Here is a 24431-nt window from a genome sequence, read left to right as displayed (position 1 = left end):
CGCAAGAAGAAATAAATGGGCTTTTCAAAGAAAAGGAAAACCTATTGAATGAGCTTCACAAACTGTAAGGATCCGTCAGGTGGTAGTTTGTTCTTCTGGGAAATGATGAAAAGAAGCTTAATGAATGTTATGTCCCTCTGAAAGAACTGAAGAACTAGTTGGTAGGGAAGAATCAGCAATATTCAATGTTCCAGACAAAAGCTAAGAGGTATAAAAAAGAGACTGGACAATTGAATAAAATGGTTGGACATTTGGAAGAAAACTTGGAAAAACTTTACACTTCCAAAGATATATCTGAAGAAATAGAAAAAAGTTTGTTAATGAAATGCATGAAAAGGATGAGCACTTGGAAAACATGCTCATAACTTCCTGGCTCCCCAGAGTTGGATTCAGAGAGCGGACCAGACCAGGTAGCAGGCCTGACATCCCCGCATCTCCCACAGAGTGGGCCTGACCCGGACGCAGACCCACTTTCCCCCTCCCTCTCAATATAGAGAGGACCCGACTGAGGAGTGGACCCGAACCCACTTCAGCTCTGAAGAAAGTCAATGAAACGTTAACTCTTTCTCTCTCCACAGATGCAGGCAGATGCTAGCGTATCCAGCATTTTCTGTTTTTATTTAAGAAAATATTAGGTCAGGGACCAAACATTGGTCAAAGAGGTAGGTTTTAAGTCATGCATGCAAGATGAGAGGCAGGGGGGCGGGATTCTCTGAGTCTCTGTGGTGAAATTGCGCTCGGCACAGGGGTGGAGAATGGGGCGTCAGACCGGCGACCGGAAAATCACCGCCAGTCACGCGGTTGACGTGGCGCCAGTCGGGGGCCATTGAAAGAAGCCCCCGCGGCAATTCTCCGCCGGAAACTGCCCGAGTTTCCGCCAGCGTGGTTCACTCATGGTTCCACCTGGCGGGCACCCGGAGTGGCAGCTGCGGACACCATCCGAGGCTGCCCTGGTGGGGGACGGGGGGATCTGTCACCCGGGGGGGGGCTCCAGGACGGCCAGGTTCGCGATCGAGGACCACCAATAGACGGGCGAGCGCAATCTATCACCTATATTGTGGGGGCCGGCCTGCTGTGTGGGTCCGCCATGTTGTGTGGGGCCCAGCCGCTTCCGGCCGCCGTGCGCATGTGCGGACCCACGGCCGGAAGTGCAGGGCTCCATATCGGGAAAAAAGTCCAGAGTGATTCGCGCCCGTTTTCTCGCGGGCATGGGGACATGGCCCCATTATCAGAGAATTCCGCCCAAAAAATTTCAGAGGGCCTAGCTAGCTGAAGGCAAAGCCACCAATTCTGGGGCAAAGGATACTGGAGATGCCCAACATCATGATTTGCTTGAATTATTCATGCCTTAGAAAAACTATGCACATATTTTCCAAGAGGTTTGTAGATCACTATGAAGATCAGATGGAAATTCCCTTGATGGGGCTGTAATTGGGAATGGGGCAAGATTGGGGAATATCAGGGCTGGATTCTCCGCACCCCGATGCTGAAATCTTGGGTGAAATTCTCCCCCAACATCGCGATGTCCGCCAACTGGCGCGAAAAACGGCGCCAATCAGACGGGCATCGCGCCGGGCCAAAGGTGCGGAATGCTCCGCATCTTTGGCGGCCTAGCCCCTCAATGTCGGGGCTAGGCCGACGACGGAGGGATTTCCGCCCCGCCAGCTGGCGGAAATGGCGTTTGTTGCCCCGCCAGCTGGCGCGGAAATGCGGCGCATGCGCGGGAGCGTCAGCGGCCGCTGTCAGTTTCCCGGCGCATGCGCGGGAGCGTCAGCGGCCGCTGTCAGTTTCCCGCGCATGCGCAGTGGGGAGAGTCTCTTCCGCCTCCGCCATGGTGGAGGCGGAAGGGAAAGAGTGCCCCCACGGCACAGGCCCGCCCGTGGATCGGTGGGCCCCGATCGCGGGCCAGGCCACCGTGGGGGCACCCCCCGGGGTCAGATCACCCCGCGCCCCCCCCAGGACCCCGGAGCCCGCCCACGCCGCCTGGTCCCGCCGGTAAATACCAGGTTTGATTTACGCCGGCGGGACAGGCAATTTCTGGGCGGGACTTCAGCCCATCCGGGCCGGAGAATCCAGCGGGGGGTCCCGCCAACCGGCGCGGCCCGATTCCCGCCCCCGCCCAATCTCCGGTACCGGAGACTTCGGCGGGGGCGGGGACGGGATTCACGGAGGCCAACGGCCATTCTCCGACCCGGCGGGGGGTCGGAGAATGACGCCCCATGTTCGGCGACGGGGTGGAGAATCCAGCGTCCCTCATGAAATCGGGCCCGGCGCCGGTTCCGCGGTTCTCCGCCCCCCGAAAAGCAGCGTGCTCAGGGAGTACGCCCATCCGAGTATCCACCACCTAAGGCCATTGCCTGAGGCCCGCCCCGCTATTCTCCATCCCTGACTGGCGAATTCTTGACGGCGTATTTCTAATGTGGTCCTGCCGTTCGGAAAACTCGCGAGGCTGCTGCGGACTCAGCCCGCGGCCGCCATGGTCGGGGGTGGGCCGATCGGAGGGCTGGGGGACCTCATTTGGGACTGGGGTATTTTTGTGCGGGCAGTCCAGGTCAGGCCAGTGGCCGATCTAGGGCACTATTTCTGCAGTCCCAGTCCTCGGTCTGAGTCCGCCATGGAGCACAGTGTAGCCGCTGGAAGTGCTTCTGACCCAGCTGCCATATCGGCAGCTGGATCTGCGAGCTCCATGACACCTACCTGCTAGCCCCCTGCAGAGCTGTGAATCAAGGGCCTTGTGATGCCAGTTTTCCTGGCGTAAAAGACCACGGGCGGGATTCTCCACTACCCGGTGGGGCAGGGGGTCCCGGCGGGATGGAGTGCCGTAATTTCTCCGCACATAGGGGCTAGGCCCGCACCGGAGTGGTTGTCGTCCAGCCGGCTGGCATGGAAGGCATTTGGCGCCACACCAGCTGGGGCCGAAGAGGCTCCGCCGGCCGGCAGAGGTCCGCGCATGCGCAGGGAGGGTCATCTCCGCGTCGGCCATCGCGGAGGCTATGGACGATGCGGAGGGGAAAGAGTGCCCCCATGGCACAGGCCCACCCGCGGATCGGTGGGCCCCGATCGCAGCCAGGCCACCCTGGAGGCACCCCCCGGGACCAGATCGCCCCGCGCCCCCCCCAGAATCCCGGAGCCCACTCGCGCCGCCTGGTCCCGCCGGTCAGGGAGGTGGTTTAATTCTCGCCAGCGGGACCGGCATTACAGCAGCGGGACTTTGGCCCATTGCGGGCCGGAGAATCGCCGGGGGAGGCCCGCCGACCAGCGCGGCGCGATTCCCGCCTCAGCCGAATCTCCGGTGCCGGAGAATTTGGTGGCCGGCGGGGGCGGGATTCACGTCGCCCCCTGGCGATTCTCTGACCTGGCGGGGGGTCGGAGAATCCCGCCCCACAGTTTTCACGACATAGTCCCGAAAACAGAAAATCCAGCCCCAGATGTTCTAGTCTTTGATTGCCCAATTCTTGATAAGAAAATTGAAGTGTATAAGATCCTGAATGGTCTTAAAAAGTGGATGTGGAAAGGATGTTTCCTCTTGTGGTGGAGTCCAGAACTTGTGGTGCTATTTTAAAATTAGGAGTCGTTCTTCTGGACAGATATGAGGAGAGTTTTTTTCTCAGAGGGTTGTGTGACTTTGCAGCTCTCTGCCTCAGAAGGTAGTGGAGGTGGGGTCATTGAATATTGTTAGGGTGAAGGTAAATAGACTCTTGTTAGGCAGGGGAATCAAGTGTAGAACTTGAAACACAAACAGGTCAGCCATGATCTTAGTGAATGCGAAGCAAACTTGAGGAGCCGAATCGCCTACGTCTGTTCCTATTCGTACGTTTGTCTGTTAGTATGAGAGCCTTCACGACAGTCAGAAATAGGGGGCGTCATTCTCCGCCGGCGGGAGTCTCCGTTCTGCCGGCGCTCGGGGGTTTCCCGACGGCGTGGGGGTGCCCCACAATGGGAAACCCCATTGACCGGCCGGTGTTACGGAGACTCCCGCCGGCCGGTCGGCGCAGAAATGTGGCGGGGCGGGTAGGAGAATTTCGCCCATTAGCTCTATCTTTTCAATTCTCTCTAAAAGCGAATAATGAATAAACACCCATTTGAAGCAACAACCTCCATTTTTACAGATAAGCAGACCACAGATGGAGAGCAAAATACTTTTGATCCAGACAAAAGAAAATACTCATTTAGAAATACCTACTCGCTCAAACTGGAGTAGCAAGCCAGAGGGGAAGCAAACTGGGTATTTACAAATGAAAGATTTGTGATCGAATGCCGAGAAGTACTAATCTGAATGGTTGTTCATCCTGTTTCTTTGGACAAAGTTGTGTTTATGATAATGGTAGACCTGCAGCGGATACCTACCGGTCTTCTTCTTTCCTATGTATTGCATAACAGTGCTTTATAATTATCTTAATCAGAGAAAGTGGGAGCACTGCAAATTGTATGCACTAACCTTTACACCTCCAATCAAAACTCCCATTGAGCAAAACTCCATGTTGGGAAAGGAATTGTGTGCACATTGTCAGAGCCCTTCCCGTTGTTTCCTATTTCCCATTTCTTTTACCTTATTGTTATCATTTTGATCAATGGATACTTAATGGACATATACCTTTAAGTCGAGCAGAGGAAGTGAGGAATTCAAAAGTTGCAAAATAATACACTGTGCTATTGGAGATTTAGCTTTTGATAAGCAGAACTCAGACTTTCTGGCACCGGAGAGATCGGAGGGATTCGGCACGATTGGTTGGCTGGTGGTCAATGAATTGGCCAAAGGCCGTAATCTGCCGGGTGACAGATGGTGATTGGGTCCTACCCGTGTGAGATGGTTTTCAGAGAACCCAGGAAGGACAGTTGGATCCTGGATGCAGAGAGAAGAAGTTGTGAGCTGCTGTCCCTCTCCCTCTCTCTCTCTTTCTCCAGAAATGTTGCCTACCTGCTGTTTTCCGAACCTGCCGAGATGTTTTTGGGACCTGGATGAATCTACAAGGAGCACCATTACAGTCAGAAAGCAAAGATCTGCAACTGAAGGCCTAAATTGAAGAAAGATGTACTGGAAGACGTCCATCTGAAACAGAGACTTTTCTCCTTTTTATTTTTCTTCACACCCTCTTTCCCCTCTGTGTTTGTATGTTTTGTGTATGTGTGGTGGGTGAGGCGAGTTAACGAGCGGGGCGGGGATTAGGAATTAAATGATAGTTAACCAGTTGTATTTGCTGCCTATTTACTCAGTTATTGTTATTAATAAAAATTGTGTTTAAACCTGGTGACTGTAGTTACTGGGCATCCAAAGACTTTGGGTATTTACTGAGAATTAATTTTTAATTTCAATTGTGTTGCGACTTTGGGCCCAGTGGGGCCCAGGGTGTCATAACAATATTCTCAATCCGGCTTCAGTTACCAAGGCCCTAACCTCTGGAACTCCTTTCCTATACCTCTCTATCGTTGTCTCCTCCTTTCAGGAACTCCTTGGAAATTACCTCTTTGACCAAGTTTTTGATCTTGTGTCTTATTTTCTCCTTACATGGTGAAACGTTTCCAGATAGGGTTCCTGTGTATCATGAAGGGCCTTTGTTGACGTGAAAGGTGCACGTCGTTGTTCAATTTCCAAAGATTATTGTTATTAACATAAAACTGAAGTGTCTAACTTTTCTTACTGTTTTAATCGGGTTTCAACTCGCTGCACGCACATTTATCTTTGTGCACCAAACACACAACCAAACAGGGTTCTGCATAATATCCCTAGGTTCATCCTGGCTGCTAGAATATTCAGTTTGCTTGTGCAGTGATGCTACTCAGCATTTTATAACGCGTCTTTAAAGCTATTCCAGTTTTGTGAGTGGTCCTTCCTGGCCAATTTCAATTCACCCAGGCAAGAAATTGCCTTATATTTCCTGCAAAATCTTGTAAACAAGGTCCTAAAAATCAAATGTTGGCCCTGAAAATCTTTGGTCTTGACCCCAGCAGAGTCTCCCAGCAAAATGGTCACACTCCTCATTGAAAGGTCTTTGGCAGGCACCACTCAGGCCTACATAAGGGGGGCAGGTACATTGGAACACAGGAACAGAAATAATTCCACCGTTCAATTTGATGGAGCAGAGAAGACTAAGGGGTGACCTGATAAAGATGGACAAGATTATGAAGGGGCATGGAGAGGGTGGATAGATAGCAGCTGTTCCCCTGAGTTGAAGGGTCAGTTACGAGGGGGCACAAGTTCAAGGTGAGGGGCATGAAGTTTGGAGGAGATTTGAGCAAAGCTTTTTTACCCAGAGGATGGTGATGGTCTGGGATGCACCGCTTGGGAAGGTGGTAGAGGCGGGTTGCCTCGCATCCTTTTAAAGGTACCTGGATGAGCACTTGGCACATCATAACATTCAAGGCTGTGGGCCAGATGCTGGCAAGTGGGCTTAGGTAAGCAGGTCAAGTGTCTTTCATGCATTGGTGCAGACTGGATGGGCCGAAGGGCCTCTTCTTCACTGTATTATTCTATGGTTCTGTTATTATTGTGATCCTGGCAGATGTGTATCATAATTCCATTTACCCACTTTTGTTCAGTAACCCTGAACACCTTTGCTTGCTGAACAAAATTTCATTTTGAGATTTTCAGTTGACCTAGCCTCGACATCTTTTTTGGTGGAGAGAGTTCCAGAGTCCCAGCCCCCGTACACTTCATCTGAAGGAGTACCTGCCACCATTACCCATGAATGGCCACGCTCTAATTTTATGGTTTTCTCCTCTTCCTCTGCATTACCGCGCTGGAAAATATCATGGGTGGGATTCTCCATCAGAATCTGGAAACATGATTGGGCGGAGAATTGGTTCTGATGCCGAACCTGTGGCGGGCGCCGGTTTCATGCCAAATTGCGTGAAACCGGTGCCCGCTACAATTTCTGCAGAGTGATCAGCCATATGGTGCCCCCACCCCACTACTCCGTACCCCAACCTCCACCATATAACCTCCCCTCCAACCAGCCACTACCTGCTGGCGAGGCATCACGTGGCCCACCCAAGGGCAACACAAACATAGCACCTGCAGGGGGCGCTGCATGGGCCGTACCACTGGCAATGGCAGCACCAACCAACGGTACCCCTAGCAACAGGGATGGGCACCATGGCCTAAACCCCAAGATGCTGGGAACCGACAGGGTCAGGGATGGGGGGGTACATGCAGGGCAGAGTCTGCAGTGTCAACCGGGGCCACTCTGTAGCCTGGTGGATCTGGTTGGGCACGGGGGTACGCACCATGCTAACATGTCGGCATTTCACCCCCTGCAGACAATGGATATTGGAATACAACCAGTATTGGTGGCCTTCCTCCTAGTCACCACACCCCTGGGGGATGTACAACGGCTGTATGAGCTGGAGCTGTTTGAGGAGGAGGGAGCTACAGCAGCGGAGCGTGCAGCAGTGGAGCCTACCCCAGAGGAACAGAAGGCAGCCAGTGAGGATGGAGCGCCGGCCGCCCAACAGGCCGAGGTGGAGGAGGAGGAGAAGGACAATGTGCTGCAGAGGAGGACCCACAGGGGCCCCACATGTACTGGAAGCACCTGTCATTCGAGGACCAGCCAGACCGAGCATGTCGTGGAACCTCCGGCTGAGCAGGGGGACAGTGCGACAAATCTGCCAGATCGTGGCGTACCTAGCACCACGGGGGAATCAGGGAGGACACCGACTCCGGCTGTCAGGGTGAGGGTCGCCCTAAATGTTTATGCCACTGGTCCTTCCAGGCGCCGAGTGGGGACTTGTCCGAGATCTCACAGAGCTCGGTGCAGAGATGCATCCAAACCATCATGGAGGCCCTATATGCCCAGTCGGCACAATACATCCATTTCAAAGTGGACTGAGCCCACCAGGATGCCCGGGCAGCGGGGTTTGCTGTCATCGCCAAGATGCCCTGGGTCCAGGGGTGATCGACAGGATGAATGTCACCCTACAAGCACCTACAGATGACAGTGCGCTCTACAAAAACCGAAAGGGGTTCCACTCGATGAAGGTGATGGAGGAGTAAAAAGAATTTGTGCTGACAATTTTCTGGGGTGTCCAGGTCGGAAAGCAGTCCTGAAGCTTCCAGTTGTGCTCCACTTACACTACTACACTGACCTGAACACCAGCATCCTCCTGAGGCGTCCAAGTGTCAACCAACCCAAGGACAGCACTCCCACCATTAAAGCAGCCCAATTCTGAAGGTCGGGAGGCTAGGGGATGTGAACAACTTCCAACATAAGATATGGCACCTTCAACATCTTGGGCTATGTTTAAGATAGGCCCCGGCATCAATAGCCATGTCCTCAGCAGGTATCCCATATGCCCCATGAACCAACCCATCATCCTGGGGTGGTCCATGAACACACTGTGGATCTCTGAGTGCCCCAGGATGTAGCTGTCATGCACCCTCCCAGAGTTGCACATGATCTGGACATTCAGGGAGTGGAATCCCTTCCTTTTAGTGTGGGGCACTTCCTGATGCCTAGGTGCTGATAGGGCAACATGCGTGCCATCGATTGCCCCCTGACCTGGGGCATCCCAGCAATGACGACGAAACCTGCAGCTCGAGCATCTTGGTGTGCCTGGTCCAGGTCAAAGGTTATATAGTCTGATACTCGGGCATGCAGAGCATCCAACACCTCCCGGATGCACCCATGGGTGGATGACTGCGAAATGCCACACAGGACCCCGCGCAAGCTCTGAAATGACCCAGTGACACAGACGTTTAGTGCTGCAGTGACCTTCACGGCCATTGGTAGCAGGTGTCCTCCTCTTCTCCAGGGTGCCATGTTCGTGAGGACGTGACACAGGTGGCGCACTGTCTTTGTGCTGAGAGACAGTCTTCAGCAGCATACGCTATCCGTCAGCTAAGGCAAGAACCAACAATGCCTGAGCACCTTGGTCCGTTGCGGGCCTCTCCTTTTGGCCCCCTCCTCAGCCTGATGGGCGGCCAGGTGTTCAGGGTGTGCAATGTGCCCCTGCACATGTGGTACCACCTTCAGCCGCTGTTTGCCTTGCTGCTATCTATGGCGTCGGCCCACCTCGGTTGCCACAAGCAAAGCTAGGGCAGTCTCCACAGGATCTACAACAGCAAACATTTTTTTATCTGGAAGGAATTGGAGGAGAGAGACTGACAATCAGTCAGGGCCCCCATCTCGGGACCCTCAAATCCCCCAAGCCTCCCTTACCCTTACCATGACTGTCCTGCCTTCTCTCAGGGTGCCACCCAGTGAGCTAGCCCTAGACTCCACACCATTGCCAGGAACATTCGGGAGGTCATGCTCAGCCAGACACTTACCCTTTGGTCGCGAGAGGATCCTCAGTGGTGAAGCCCTGCTCTTTAGTGTTTGATTGTTGGCAGCTGCCTGTATGGTGCTGACACTCCTAGAGTTCAGGCACACTGTTCAGACATCAAAGGTTGGTGGACATGCAGTGTACTAATCATCTATGGCACCTATGCCTTCGAGACACTTGAGAGTTTGGGAGCGTGAAGTGCTCTCAGAACTAACGAGGTTAATCCCTTCTTTGAGGTAGCCTTCAGCTCTGAAGCTAGAGGTTGCTCATAGTCTGAGGGTGGGATTCTTTGGCCTTGCATGTCCAGTGAACGGAAATTCCTGCCCGAATGCAGAACTTTACGTGGTTCCCATCCGGTCCGCGGCGACCTTGCAGGGGCATGGCGGAAGAATCCAGACCAAAGTGGGTGAAATTGACTCTCATGAGAGAAACTGCAGCACGGCTCATTCCTGGGAGAGATGGTAGGGCAGACAGGCTGCGGCTGTGGTTACCCCCGTTATGGGAATCCACAATATTTAAGGATGGTCACAGATGCAAAGCCCCTCACCCTTGGCTCAGGGGTGACACCCGACCAGGACCACCCCAGCCCTCCAAACAACTCCAATCCCCCTGAAAGAACATAGAACATAGAACATTACAGCGCAGTACAGGCCCTTCGGCCCTCGATGTTGCGCCGACCTGTGAAACCACTCTAAAGCCCATCTGCACTATTCCCTTATTGTCCATATGTCTATCCAATGACCATTTGAATGTCCTTAGTGTTGGCGAGTCCACTACTGTTGCAGGCAGGGCATTCCACGCCCTTACTACTCTCTGAGTAAAGAACCTACCTCTGACATCTGTCTTATATCTATCTCCCCTCAATTTAAAGGTATGTCCCCTCGTGCTAGACATCACCATCCGAGAAAAAAGGCTCTCACTGTCCACCCTATCCAATCCTCTGATCATCTTGTATGCCTCAATTAAGTCACCTCTTAACCTTCTTCTTTCTAATGAAAACAGCCTCAAGTCCCTCAGCCTTTCCTCATAAGATCTTCCCTCCATACCAGGCAACATTCTGGTAAATCACCTCTCCACCCTTTCCAATGCTTCCACATCCTTCCTATAATGCGGCGACCAGAATTGCACGCAATACTCCAAATGCGGCCGCACCAGAGTGCTGTATAGCTGCAACATGACCTCATGGCTTCTAAACTCAATCCCTCTACCAATAAAAGCTAACACACCGTACGCCTTCTTAACAACCCTCTCAACCTGGGTGGCAACTTTCAGGGATCTATGTACATGGACACCGAGATCTCTCTGCTCATCCACACTGCCAAGAATCTTACCATTAGCCCAGTACTCAGTCTTCCTGTTATTCCTTCCAAAATGAATCACCTCACACTTTTCTGCATTAAACTCCATTTGCCACCTCTCAGCCCAGCTCTGCAGCTTATCGATGTCCCTCTGTAACTTGTAACATCCTTCCGCACTGTCCACAACTCCACCGACTTTAGTGTCATCTGCAAATTTACTCACCCACCCTTCTACGCCCTCCTCCAGGTCATTTATTAAAATGACAAACAGCAGTGGCCCCAAAACAGATCCTTGTGGTACACCACTAGTAATTGGACTCCAGTCTGAACATTTCCCATCAACCACCACCCTTTGTCTTCTCTCAGCTAGCCAATTTCTGATCCAAACTGCTAAATCATCCTGAATCCCATGCATCCGTATTTTCTGCAGTAGCCTACCATGGGGAACCTTATCAAACGCTTTACTGGAATCCATATACACCACATCAACTGCTTTACCCTCATCCACCTGTTTGGTCACCTTCTCAAAGAACTCAATAAGATTTGTGAGGCACGACCTACCCTTCACAAAACCGTGTTGACTATCTCTAATCAAATTATTCCTTTCCAGATGATTAGACATCCGATCTCTTATAAACCTTTCCAAGATTTTTCCCACAACAGAAGTAAGGCTCACTGGTCTATAGTTACCGGGGTTATCTCTACTCCCCTTCTTGAACAAGGGGACAACATTTTCTATCCTCCAGTCTTCTGGCACTATTCCTGTAGACAAAGATGACTTAAAGATCAAGGCCAAAGGCTCAGCAATCTCCCCCCTAGCTTCCCAGAGAATCCTAGGATAAATCCCATCCGGCCCAGGTGACTTATCTATTTTCACACTTTCCAGAATTGCTAACACCTCCTCCTTATGAACCTCAAGCCCTTCTAGTCTAGTAGCCTGAATCTCAGTATTCTCCTCAACAACATTGTCTTTTTCCTGTGTGAATACTGACGAAAAATATTCATTTAGCCCCTCTCCTATCTCCTCAGACTCCAAGCACAACTTCCCACTACTGTCCTTGACTGGCCCTACTCTTACCCTAGTCATTCTTTTATTCCTGACATATCTATAGAAAGCTTTCGGGTTATCCTTGATCCTACCTGCCAAAGACTTCTCATGTCCCCTCCTGGCTCTTCTTAGCTCTCTCTTTAGGTCCTTCCTAGCTAACTTGTAACTCTCGAGCGCCCTAACTGAACCTTCAAGTCTCATCTTTACACAAGTCTCCTTCTTCCTCTTGACAAGTGTTTCGACTGCTTTAGTAAACCACGGTTCCTTCACTCGACCACGTCCTCCCTGCCTGACAGGTACATACTTATCAAGGACACTCAGTAGCTGTTCCTTGAACAAGCTCCACATTTCCATTGTGCCCATCCCCTGCAGTTTTCCTCGCCATCCGATGTATCCTAAGTCTTGCCTCATCGCATCATAATTGCCTTTCCCCCAGATATAACTCTTGCCCTGCGGTATATACCTATCCCTTTCCATCACTAAAGTAAACGTAATCGAATTGTGGTCACTATCACCAAAGTGCTCACCTACCTCCAAATCTAACACCTGTCCTGGTTCATTACCCAGTACCAAATCCAATATGGCCTCGCCTCTCGTTAGCCTATCTACATACTGTGTCAGGAAACCCTCCTGCATACATTGGACAAAACGGACCCATCTAATGTACTCCAGTTTCCAGTCAATATTTGGAAAGTTAAAGTCCCCCATAACAACTACCCTGTTGCTTTCACTCCGATCCAGAATCATCTTTGCAATCCTCTCCTCTACATCTCTGGAACTTTTCGGAGGCCTATAGAAAACCCCTAACAGGGTGACCTCTCCTTTCCTGTTTCTAACCTCAGCCCATACTACCTCAGTAGATGAGTCCTCATCAAACGTCCTTTCTGCCACCGTAATACTGTCCTTGACTAACAATGCCACCCCTCCCCCTCTTTTACCACCTTCCCTGAGCTTACTGAAATATCTAAATCCCGGCACCTGCAACAACCATTCCTGTCCCTGCTCTATCCATGTCTCCGAAATGGCCACAACATCGAAGTCCCAGGTACCAACCCAGCAAGTTCACCCACCTTATTCCGGAGATGCTCCTGGCATTGAAGAAGACACACTTTAAACCACATTCCTGCCTGCCGGTACACTCCTGCAACTTTGAAACCCTACTCATGACCTCACTACTCTCAACCTCCTGTATACTGGAGCTACAATTCAGGTTCCCAAGCCCCTGCTGAACTAGTTTAAACCCTCCCGAAGAGCATTAGCAAATTTCTCCCCCAGAATATTGGTACCCCTCTGGTCCAGGTGCAGACCATTCCGTTTGTAGAGGTCCCACCGACCCCAGAATGTGCCCCAATTATCCAGAAATCTGAAACCCTCCCTCCTGCACCATCCCTGTAGCCACGTGTTCAACTCCTCTCTCTCCCTATTCCTCATCTCGCTATCACGTGGCACGGGTAACAACCCAGAGATAATAACTCTGTTTGTCCTAGATCTAAGTTTCCACCCTAGCTCCCTGAATTACTGCCTTACATCCCCATCCCTTTTCCTACCTATGTCGTTGGTACCTATGTGGACCACGACTTGGAGCTGCTCCCCCTCCCCCTTAGGATCCCGAAAACATGATCCGAGACATCACGCACCCTGGCACCTGGGAGACAACACACCAACCGTGAATCTCTTTCGTTCCCACAGAATCTCCTATCCCCCTAACTATGGAGTCTCCAATAACTAATGCTCTACTCCTCTCCCCCCTTCCCTTCTGAGCAACAGGGACAGACTCTGTGCCAGAGACCTGTACCCCATGGTTAACCCTGGTAAGTCATCCCCCCCCCTAACAGTATCCAAAGCGGTATACCTGTTACTAAGGGGAACGGCCACAGGGGACCCCTGTACTGACTGCTTCCTCCCAGGCCCTCTCACTGTCACCCATCTATCTTTATTCTTCGGAGTAACTACATCCCTGAAGCTTCTATCTATGACCAACTCTGCCTTCCAAATGATCCGAAGTTCATCCAACTCCAGCTCTAGTTCCCTAACGCGGTTTCTGAGGAGCTGGAGATGGGTGCACTTCCCACAGATGAAATCAGCAGGGACACTGACGGCATCCCTCACCTCAAACATTCTGCAGGAGGAACATTGCACTACCTTCCCTGTCATCCCCTCTAGATAAAAAAAAAAGAAAGAGCTTACATGTTATTCACTCCTTCTCAGCAAGCATTCACTCAGCAACCTCTGCGCCCCGCACGATAACACCTGAGGGAAAATAAATAAAAACTACTTACCAGTCACCAGCCAATCCCTTACCTGCAGGCTATGACGTCACGGTACAACTTTCCACTTCTACCTGCCCTCGAGCCTTCCCCCCCACCCCCACGAGCACTGGGGCAGCAGCTCTGGTGCCCTCGAGCTACATGCTGGTAAATGTAGAGGCCACTCACCGCCACACTTCCCCTTGGTAGCCATTGCACAGCTTCACGTTTTTGAAAAGGAATGCTAAACAACGCCCACTTGACTTCCCGCTGTCAAATTGGGTAACTCTCGCGAGGCTGCTGCATTAGACTTCAATCTTGTTAATGAGATTGAAATTAATGCAAATTAGGTTTAATGGTATTCTCTCCATTTTTGTGCGGGATCCGGAACTCGTCATCGGGTGCGGGTCCAGTGAATCATAAAATGATTCGCTCCTGGCACAAATCTCGATTTTGCCCTCATCCGCTATTCACCCTGTGAGCCTGAATCCACACCAGGTGCAACGCGGTCACTGAATTTCGCCCACCAAGTACAAGACATAATATTTCTTTGCATTAATTTATTTTTTAAATTGTCATATTTAGTCAGCTGAGGCAAACACATTGTAAATACATTGGCCTGGATTTTCCTCAAGAAAACTGACTATTTCTGGGAAACCTGGGATGACCATTAAAAGGGGGGGTGGAAAAGACTTCTGCTGAAACTCCATCACTAGAATTGGCCAACCCATTTCCCTTCCATGACCCCATTATGAGCCTGATTCATTCATGAGAGTTGCACCCTTATTTTATATTATTTCTCCCCTGTTCTTCCCGCCAAAATGAATCACTGCACATTTCTCTGCATTAATTGTCATCTGCCACTTGTCTGCCCATTCCACCGAATTGTCTGTGTTGTTTTGAAACCCTACACTCTCCTCTTCACAGTTCACATGCTGCCAAGTTTTGTATCATCTGCAAATTTTGAATTTGTGTCCTGTGCACCAAGATCATTCATATATATTAGGGTGCAACTTTGACCCCTGAGGAACTTCCTCCAGCTCAAACAAATTCCAGTAACCACTCTTCAACAAACTCCAACAAGTTAGTTGAACACAATTTGCCCTTAAGAATTCCCTGCTGGCTTTCCTTAATTAACCTACATTTGACAATTACTTTTGTCTCAATTAATTTTTCTAGGAATTTCCCCACCACTCAAATTAAACTAACTTGGTCTGTAGTTACTGGAGGAGAGAAAATTAGAGAGGTCGAGAGGTTTAAGAAAGGAATTTGAGAGGTTTGGGACTCAGTAGCTGGAGGTTCAGCCAGATTTAGAGGAATGCAGAGTTCTTGCACGATTGTCGGGCTAGATGGAAATACAGAGATAGGTTGAGACTATTGAGGAATTTGAACAAGAGGATGAGAATTTTCAAATGGTTGTAATGCACTGGTAATACAGACAACACAATTGCAAGATATTTGTTGGGAACTTTCTACATGCACGCAACTAATTAATAGGAAAACAAAGTGGGAAATCAATGAACCCAAGCGCTGGCCCTCCTGGCTCTAACTGGAGCTGTGAAGCCTTTATCCTTATTACCACTGGATATTTCCTGGACCATTCCACTGTCATCAGAGCAGTGACATAGTGCTCCAATGTTCTGGGCAGTTTATTAGGATGGGCACTGCTGGAATACCTTCACTAGAGAGATGCAAAAATGACTTACACTAAGATCCTGGGCGGGATTCTCCAAGCTGGGGGGGGAGGGGGGGGGCCTCCACAGGGTCCAGGCCCGCGTTCGGGGGAATCTGATTGTCAGGCACCCGCGATCTGGAGGGGGCCTACCTCCTTCCGCGCGGCCCGCTCTAAAGCCCCAACATTTTGCTCCGCACCGGCGCGGAGATGGCCGTCGCGCGCATGCGCGGACCCATGCTGGCCATCACGCAAATGCCCGGATTTGCGCCGACCGTCGCGCACATGTGCGGACCCGCGCTGCCCATGCACGGCCAACTTTCGGCGCTGGAGTAGCGCGTAGCTATCCGGCGCCATGCTAGCCCCCTGAACAGCGGTGAATTGCTGGGCCAGGAGGCCCGTTGATGCCGGCGTACTCCGGTGTTTACGCCGGCGTCAACACTTGGTCGGGATCTCGGAGAATCTCGGCCCCTATCCCTGTGAGATGCCACTTTGGAAGACTTGGATCTCCCACTGGTGGAATAGCCCCCCATGAATTTTATATTTCTTGGGCGAGATTCTCCGACCCCCAGCCGGGTCGAAGAATCGCCGGGGGCTGGCGTGAATCCCGCCCCCGCCGGTTGCCAAATTCTCCGGCACCGGATATTCGGCGAGGGCGGGAATTGCGCCCCGCCGTTTGGCGGACCCCCCCCCCTCCCCCCCAGTGATTCTCCAGCCCGTATGGGCCGAAGTCCCACTGCTAGAATGCCTGTCCCACCGGCGTGGATTGAACCACCTACCTTACCGGCGGGACAAGGCGGCGCGGGCGGGCTCCGGGGTCCTGGGGGGGGCGCGGGAAGATCTGGCCCCGGGGGGTGCCCCCACGGTGGCCTGGCCAGCGATCGGGGCCCACCGATCCACAGGCGGGCCAGTGCCGTGGGGGCACTCTTTTCCTTCCGCCTTCGCCACGGTCTCCACCATGGCGGAGGCGGAAGATACTCCCAGCGCATGCGCGGGGCTCCGTGAGCGGCCGCTAACGTTCCCGCGCATGCGCCGCCCGGAGATGTCATTTGCGCGCCAGCTGGCGGGGCGGAAATTAGTCCGGCGTGGGCCTAGCCCCTCAAGATTGGGGCTCGGCCCTCCAAGATGCGGAGGATTCCGCACCTTCGGGGCGGTGCGATGCCCGACTGATTTGCGCCGTTTTTGGCGCCGGTCGGCGGACATTGCGCCAATACCGGAGAATTTCGCCCCTTACATCTTCGCAGCCCAATTAACTTTGCGTTTGTACTTAGCAATGTCACCTTTATCTGAGATTTAGAATCATAGAATTTACAGTGCAGAAGGAGGCTATTCAGCCCATCGAGTCTGCACCAGCCCTTGGAAAGAGCACCCTACCCAAGCCCACATCTCCACCCTATCCCATAACCCAACCTAACCTTTTGGACACTAAGGGGCAATTTATCATGGCCAACCCACCTAATCTGCACATCTTTGGACTGTGGGAGGAAACCGGAGCACCCGGAGGAAACCCATGCAGACACGGGGAGAAAGTGCAAACTCCAACCAGACAGTAACCCAAGGCCGGAATTGAACCCTGGAGCTGTGAGGCAGCAGTGCTAACCATTGTGCCACCATGCCGCCCACATGGGTGATTACATACCTATTGAAATTCACCTGTGGCATTGTTCGCAGTGAATTGGGTACTGTGATGTTTTATAAGGGCAGATATACTTTAACATTCTGTAACATATATATTACCAGCTGCCAAAGTTCTGTAATCCTTTTGAGCTACAAAGTGTCGCTGCTATGAATTTCTCAGGCCAATTAGAGACTGTTTTCAGGCAGATCTTTCAGTCAAGCTTTTTCTAATTGTGATTCACGGAGGTAAAACTTCCAACGTGAATATTTTAATATCTTTTCTCACCCACCATCACAGTTAACGGATAAAAAATACACGGTTGGAGAAATCCTGGAATTCCTCTGTTTAATCTTGCAGAACATTATCATTGCAGAGAAAAGAAAATATTCAGATGCTGCAAGCAGAAAAGGAAATCGAGCACTTCAAGGGTTTCCGCCCACATTTAGAGGCTTTTCTCTTAATGCATGTTTAATATGCAGTTCTGTTCACGAGAGGAACTGCTTATGCTGAACATCTGCCATGCACCATGAGCAGCCTTGGGCCACTTCTCTCCACATTAATAATGCTTGTCAGCCAGGTCGCCATTTTTTAGATTGGCCAAAGTGCTTTACTCCCAAGTGGGTCCCTTAAATAAACAAGATCAGCCATCACAATGTTCAAACCTTCAGTTAACTCCATCCTTGCATTGCAGTTCTAAACATTGATGGGAATTATAATCTGCAGGAACTTGCGGGTTTGTGAGTGAGTTTGTGTATGGGTTTGTGCATGGGTTGGTGAAGGGTGGGCAAATTTTAAAACCAGCAAAAACACACTCTTGAAACAGACCCCTTCATTTTGTCTGCAATTGTGGTCAGTGCACTTGGAAAGGCTGTCAGTGTGTCGCGCACTCTGTACTATTGTTCAGTGATTCTCCTTTTAGGCACAGCCCCCAGCGGTACTGCACCTATGTCCATCTGAGCAGATTTTGGAACCATGGATTCTTGGCGATCTACACTTGCTCACTTGTGAAGTGTGAATCGCTGGATGAATGCCCCATTACCTGTTTTCGTGGTCCTGATGACATGCACGAGTCATATGATAGTGCATTTCAGAAGAACTCAGCTCTCCTGAGGCACTGTCAGTGTAACATCCACCTACTTCCATTTTATGAGTGAAGGTTCCGTCAGAGATGAAAGACAAATTAGTACTGGGGTAAAATAACAACGTTGAAATTTATTGTAATGAAAAAGATCAAGGGGCGAAATTCTCCCCTACCCGGCGGGTCAGGCCGTACCGGCGCCAAGGGGTGGCGTGAACCACTCCGGCGCGGGCCGTCCAGAAGGTGCGGAATCCGCCGCACCTTCAGGGGCTAGGCCAGCGCCGGCGGGGTTGGCGCCGTGCCAGCCGGCGTCAAAGGGCTTGGCGCCGCACCAACCGGCACCGAAGGGCCTCCGTTGGCCAGCGCGAGTTGGCGCATGCACGGGAGCGTCAGCACGTGCTGGCGTCATCCCAGCGCTTGCGCAGGGGGGTTCTTCTCCACGCCGGCCATGGCGGACCGTTACACCAGCCGGCTGGGAGGGAAAGAGTGCCCCCACGGCACAGGCCCACCCGCAGATCGGTGGGCCCCGATCGCGGGCCAGGCCACCGTGGCCCCCCCCCCCCCCGGGCCAGATCTCCCCGCGCCCCCCCCCCCCAAGGACGCCACAGGCCGCCCGCAGTGCCAGGTCCCGCCAGTACGGACCTGGTGTATTTTACGACTGCGGAACCCGCCGAAAGCGGGCAGCCACTCGGCCCACCGCGGGCCGGAGAATCGTCGGGGGGGGCCGCTGCCTATGGCCCCTGACCGGCACGCCGTGATTCCCGCCCCCGGCGAAAAACCGGCGCCAGAGAATCCGGCAGCCAGCGTCAGGGCGGAGGGGCAAGATTCATGCCGCCCCCCTGGCGATTCTCTGGCCCGGCAGGGGGTCGAAGAATCTAATTGAATTCACTTTTGAATTCAAATCATGTAATCGAGGTCCCTAATATTTAATTGTGTCACCAGGTAACTGGGGTTCCCCTCTCTTCATCCCTGATGCCCAGAGAAGCCGGAACTCCACCCATCTCCAGCATCTCATCCTCTGCATTTGTGAGTTGGCAATTGCGTGGCAGACCACCTCCTGAACTCTCCATCTCATTACTATTTGTGCACATTCCACGTACATTCTGGGGAAGAACAGGCCCTTAAGTGAATATAATAGTATAATATTCAACAAGTGGATGAATGGAGAGCATTTGGTGAGGATGATTATGAGGGAGAAGCCGCAAATTGCATAATGATGAGGTTGAGTGATAGTGATGGACAAATAGATGAGGATGAGAGGAGGTGCATGGATGGGGAAGGATGGGTCAACAAAGGCTGATCCAACCACTGATGCCCACAACCCCTAAACGATTAAAGAAAAATCCAATGATTTTATTATAGCCTGCTTAATGCAGGAGCTATTTTGAATGCTCTTATTATTTTTGCTGCAGATTAGAAAAATTAGTATTAGTTAAAGAGCATTGTCATTCCCTGATTGCTGGGTAGGTACGAGCAGCACGCGGTGTGATATGAAGACATGTGCTGGATTCTCCATCCCCAGCTGCGTGTTTCTCGGCCGTGCACTGTTTGCTTGGACCGCGTCATCTCAACTCGCCAAGTACAACTGCTCAGTACAACTGGGATGAGGGAGGCATAAGTTCTCTAAAGTTTTCATTTGCGAGTCCTTTCCTACAACTGAAAGGATGAACTGAGTTTTCATCCTGGGGGCCATCTTTGGATCTCGGGACAGTCTGTAATTTTTAAATTGGGGTGAAGAGCAGTCAATGGGGAATCTGTTCATTTCCAATTAATGGCACATGCAACTCCTTTAGGAGTTTGTTAATGGGCATGGGAGGGCAGGACTGTAATTTTCAATAAAGGTTTCAGTGAACTTTAACACTCCGGTGCTCATTAGTAGACAGCTGTTGGGTTTGCAGTGGTGCTCAGGGAATATTTTATGTTTAAATTATTGGGTCCTCACCAGAACCTGTGCATGACCTGAGTTTGGACTGTTCGCACTCTGTCTCGTATCTTTATGTGGCTAGCCCTCCAAAGAGTTGCCTGCTCTCTTCAGCAGGGCAGCAGCACGATCCATCATGACTTTGACTTTGGAGCTGGCACTAAGCAGGCAGCTTCCGCCTCTAGGAGATGCTTGACACCCCTAATCGGCACCAAGTTCACTTCCTGCACAATTATGGCATTTACATTTAAGTATACGCATCTCATGAACAATGCAATTGGGGCTGTGAGATTCAGAAATCGGGGACAGATACGAAATCGTATTCGGCGATCGGGCGGAGATTCCCTGTTGGCGACCGAATCAGGGCCGGTGCCGTTTTTCGGATGCTCCACCCTCTCCAAATCAGCGCCATCTAGGAACGCGCCGCAGGATGTTACAACAGCATCAGCACGTCACTTAAAGGCCCTGCCCTGATTCTCCGCCCCCGATTGGCTGAGTTCACGACCGCGCGGGTCGTGTGTGGTCTGAGTTACCAGGAACCCGGCACGGTGGCTGCGGACTGTGCCCAGTGCCGCTACAGTCGGGGGTGAGCTGTGCTGCTGGCAGAGTGGGGCTTCGGCGAGGGCTAGGGAGACTGGTGGGGACTGGGCCAGGGGGTGGCAGGGGGGGGGGTGGTCCAGGGGGACACTATTTGGCCGGCCGGGTCCATGCGTGATCCGCTGCAGGTCGTCACCATGCGCATGTGCAGCCACGGACCCAACAATTCTCCGGCCGCTTATGCCAGGAAGGCCGGGAGGTTTAGTCGGCACCGCTGCTAGCTCATCACCGGGTGGAGCATCGGTGCAGGGGCAGCACTGACTTTTTCATTGTAAAACTAGATGCTTCCTGCGGACATAGCGTCAAAATTGGAGAATCCAACCCTGGGTTTCTGACCCCACTTTGAAAATCTGGCCCTACATGTCAGTTGACGGGATCAGGATTAGGTTAACTGCCTTTGGCCATTCATTGATCTGACGGCACTCAGCCTGGATTCATCCCTGAAAAATAAACACTTGGATATGGCCCTGGGTGACTACAAGTCCCCGGGATATCACTGCAAGAATCAGACCCTACAGGGCAGGAAGGGGAGAATTTGGAAATTTAAAACAGAAGAACATCATATGATTGTGTTTCTTTTCTTCTCCTGCTCTTAGTGATCCAGTGTTGGTATTTCCTTGTGTGGATCGACATGTCATATGCTTGGATTGTTTCCATTTATATTGTGTGACACGGCTGAATGACCGGCAATTTATCCATAACCCCGAACTTGGATATTCCGTTCCCTGTGTAGGTGAGTGTCCTATTGGAATGTGGCATATTACTGTTTGTCTTTTGTCATATAGCATTGCTTTCACTGCAATTGGGACAATGAATGTCATTTTAACATCAACTGTGAATTTTAAAACCTTGCGTACTCTACACTTCAATCACAAAGTCCAGTTGAATAGTTTGACTGACAGCATCAACTTCACCACGAGAGAGAAGAGCTGCTCAGTATTGATAGGAAATTATATTGTAGCTGCAATATGCTTGAGGCACTCTTGTCGGGCGGGCAGGGTTTAAATCAATCCACCTTGGGAAAATGTTGATTTTATGTTCCAGCCTTTCTCTCCCCATTGCTGCCAAATACCCTGACCCACACCTTCCTTGCCTGCAGAATTAATTTCTTGAATAGTACCTTTGCCAGCTTCCACTCTTAGATGAATTTCAGATAATTCCGGGCCGCACAGTCTAACAGTAGTCTTATAGCCCTGCTCTTGTAAGAATGTGGAACTCATGGAGTGATTGAGATGAATATCACAGATGCATTTGTGGGGAAACTAGACATACACAGGAGGGAGAAAGGAAAATAAGTTATGTTGATCGGGTGAAATGAAGTAAATGGATTGGAGGAGTCTTGTGTGGAATATAAAGACTGGCATTGACTGGTGGGGCAAAATGACATGTTTCAGTGTTGTACATTCTTTGCTTGTGAGCCACATTTGGATGTTTTATATGTGTGCTATAGCGTTAAGTTTTAACTTTTTATTTTATTCTACTTAATTTTTATAAGGGGAGAGAAAATTGTTAATTAGGACAGTTAATCATCACAGCTTTGCTTGATTTATTTCTAATTTCTTGTTTCATTATTAAATGCTTATTATATCCTGGAAAAAATGTACTGGAGAAGTTACTGAGCCAAATGGTATTGGAGGTTGGTATAAACATCAATAGATGTGTTTATTAATTCCAGAGGTGCTGTTCTTTCATTTCATATTTAATAGACATCGTGGGTTAAACCTTCCTCTGGCTTGAGAAACCTTTTGGTGTTTGCAAACTGCAGACCCAACCCATGGGTGACTTCACGTGCCATTTCTTTTCTTTTCACACTGGGGTTGGACTCAGTGCAGTTTGCAAAGCACACTGGAATGCGTGAGGAATGTAGGTGCGGGGCGACCGGTTAGAAGGCCTACCACTGTCCTTCACCACTGTATCCCAGCCCCCAACATTGCTAAATGCTCCATAAAACATATTCCTCAGCTCCCTCACACCACCCACACCCCTGTACCAAACCATGGTTTCCATGCCACCAAATGCCACATTTATGCCCCCATGTATTCTCCATAGCAACTCATCCAGTATGCATAATATACATTCCTCAGATTCCAATGGAAAATATTTTACAGAATAAAATAAAACTCTCAGCATCTAATAAAAATCTCCGTATCGTTGAATCTGAGAAAAAAACTCATTCTGCCAATTAAACTAACCTTAAAATACTTGCAATCTTATTTGTTTGTGGTGATAAACCAGAAACCACATCAGAGGGATGATATGTTATTACAACTTCTTGAAGCTGTCAGTCATTCACAGATGAATGGAACATCTACTGTGCTGAAACCCATTAGCGCTCAGCCAAGCATCAATGATGACCAAAGCTCTCCAAACAATATACTGTCTTCTGGGAGGAAAGAACAGCAGGTGCTTATTTTAATTTCAAAGCAGAGGCCTGCCAATCAATGTAAGGAAGCAAGTGGATAGATTTTTTTCAAGTACATACTTTTTCCAAAGTGTCAAAACTGAGTTTTTTAGATCAACCAGGCCCATTTAAATCGCAGTAGATATGGGCTGGAGTCTCCACTGTCTGCCGCCAGTAGCAGAATTCACAATGTGGCAGAGAATCCAGTGGAGTCCAATAAACATTTAATGCTGCAGTTCCCCGCTGGTGGCGGAATCAGGTTTTGCACCCCGCTCTAGCGGGAGGATGCAAATATGTCAAATTGACCCATATTAATGGGTTGGGCATAGGATTCTCCAAGCCTGCGTGAATCTCCAGTCCTCTGGGCTCTGCACTGATATTCCCTGCCTGAGACTACCGACGCCTGAGTCTCCATATATGAGTCCATATCTACAACCTCTCTCATTTCAGCATCTTGACACTCTTGGGGCAATGCTCCAACGTCCAATGGTAACGGATTAGGTGTGACTGTAATTTCCTTCTCCTGCGGAACTTTCCGCAAGACTGGTCTCCTGGACATTGTGCGATCGACGTGGTTTTTGATAACACAACCCTGTGTCTGAATCTGAAATGGTACCGGCCCTGTCTAGCGGACGATTGTGCCGGAGATCCACTGGGTGGCGTCTGCAAAGTTTCGGACATAGACTGCGTCACCTGTACAAACAGTCGGGGTGGTGTTCAACTAACAGGGCAATGCCCTTTTTTCTGCTGCCTGTGGCGTACTTTCGTGCCAATCTCAAGGAAAGCAAGACTAAAGCGGGTTCAAAGGCTACGGCCCGTTAATATTTCAGCTACCCCATCGTGGCGTGTGGAGTGGTGCTACAGCAGAACAACAATCTGGTCAGTTTTGTTTCCAGTGATCCTGAAGTCTGTTTTTCAGTCCTCAGTTGAATGTCTGTACCGCCTTTCTGCCAGCCCGTTGGAAGCCGGGTGGTCTGAGGCCGCACGGATGTGCCATATCCCGCTCGCATTCACGAGGCAGGTGCAACTTCTCAATGGCTGCCTTTGAGGTGGTTAACAACATTCTATGAACTTCCAACCACTTAGAGTGGGCATCTATGATGAGTAAGAACATCAAGCGTTGAAATGGACCGCCAAAGACCCGGCCATTCCCATGAGTGGAGGGACATGACAGGCGGAATCTTCTGTTGTTCCTGGCAAACGCCGCACTTCTGAGCCATCCGTTCTATATCCGCATCCAGGCCCGTGTATGTAAATGTTCTTGTTCAGTTGCATGTGACTGACACATCGT

The 24431-nt window shown here is 50.7% G+C and overlaps 1 protein-coding gene across 7 annotated transcripts in view; it reads left to right on the top strand.

The window, feature by feature from the left end:
• The window catches only part of prkn (parkin RBR E3 ubiquitin protein ligase), a 1727639-nt gene that overhangs the window by 1086338 nt on the left and 616870 nt on the right, over positions 1–24431 (top strand). For all 7 annotated transcript variants that reach the window (XM_072503765.1, XM_072503792.1, XM_072503774.1 and 4 more), the window contains one exon: positions 21336–21472. In XM_072503765.1, the coding sequence (XP_072359866.1) occupies positions 21336–21472 (137 nt within the window). The remainder of the gene's footprint in view (positions 1–21335; positions 21473–24431) is intronic.

Source organism: Scyliorhinus torazame, chromosome 1 (genome assembly GCF_047496885.1).
Source record: "Scyliorhinus torazame isolate Kashiwa2021f chromosome 1, sScyTor2.1, whole genome shotgun sequence".
Taxonomy (NCBI): Eukaryota; Metazoa; Chordata; class Chondrichthyes; order Carcharhiniformes; family Scyliorhinidae; genus Scyliorhinus; species Scyliorhinus torazame.
The sequence above is the reverse complement of the archived record's forward strand: the minus strand, read 5'-3'. Positions and strand labels throughout refer to the sequence as shown.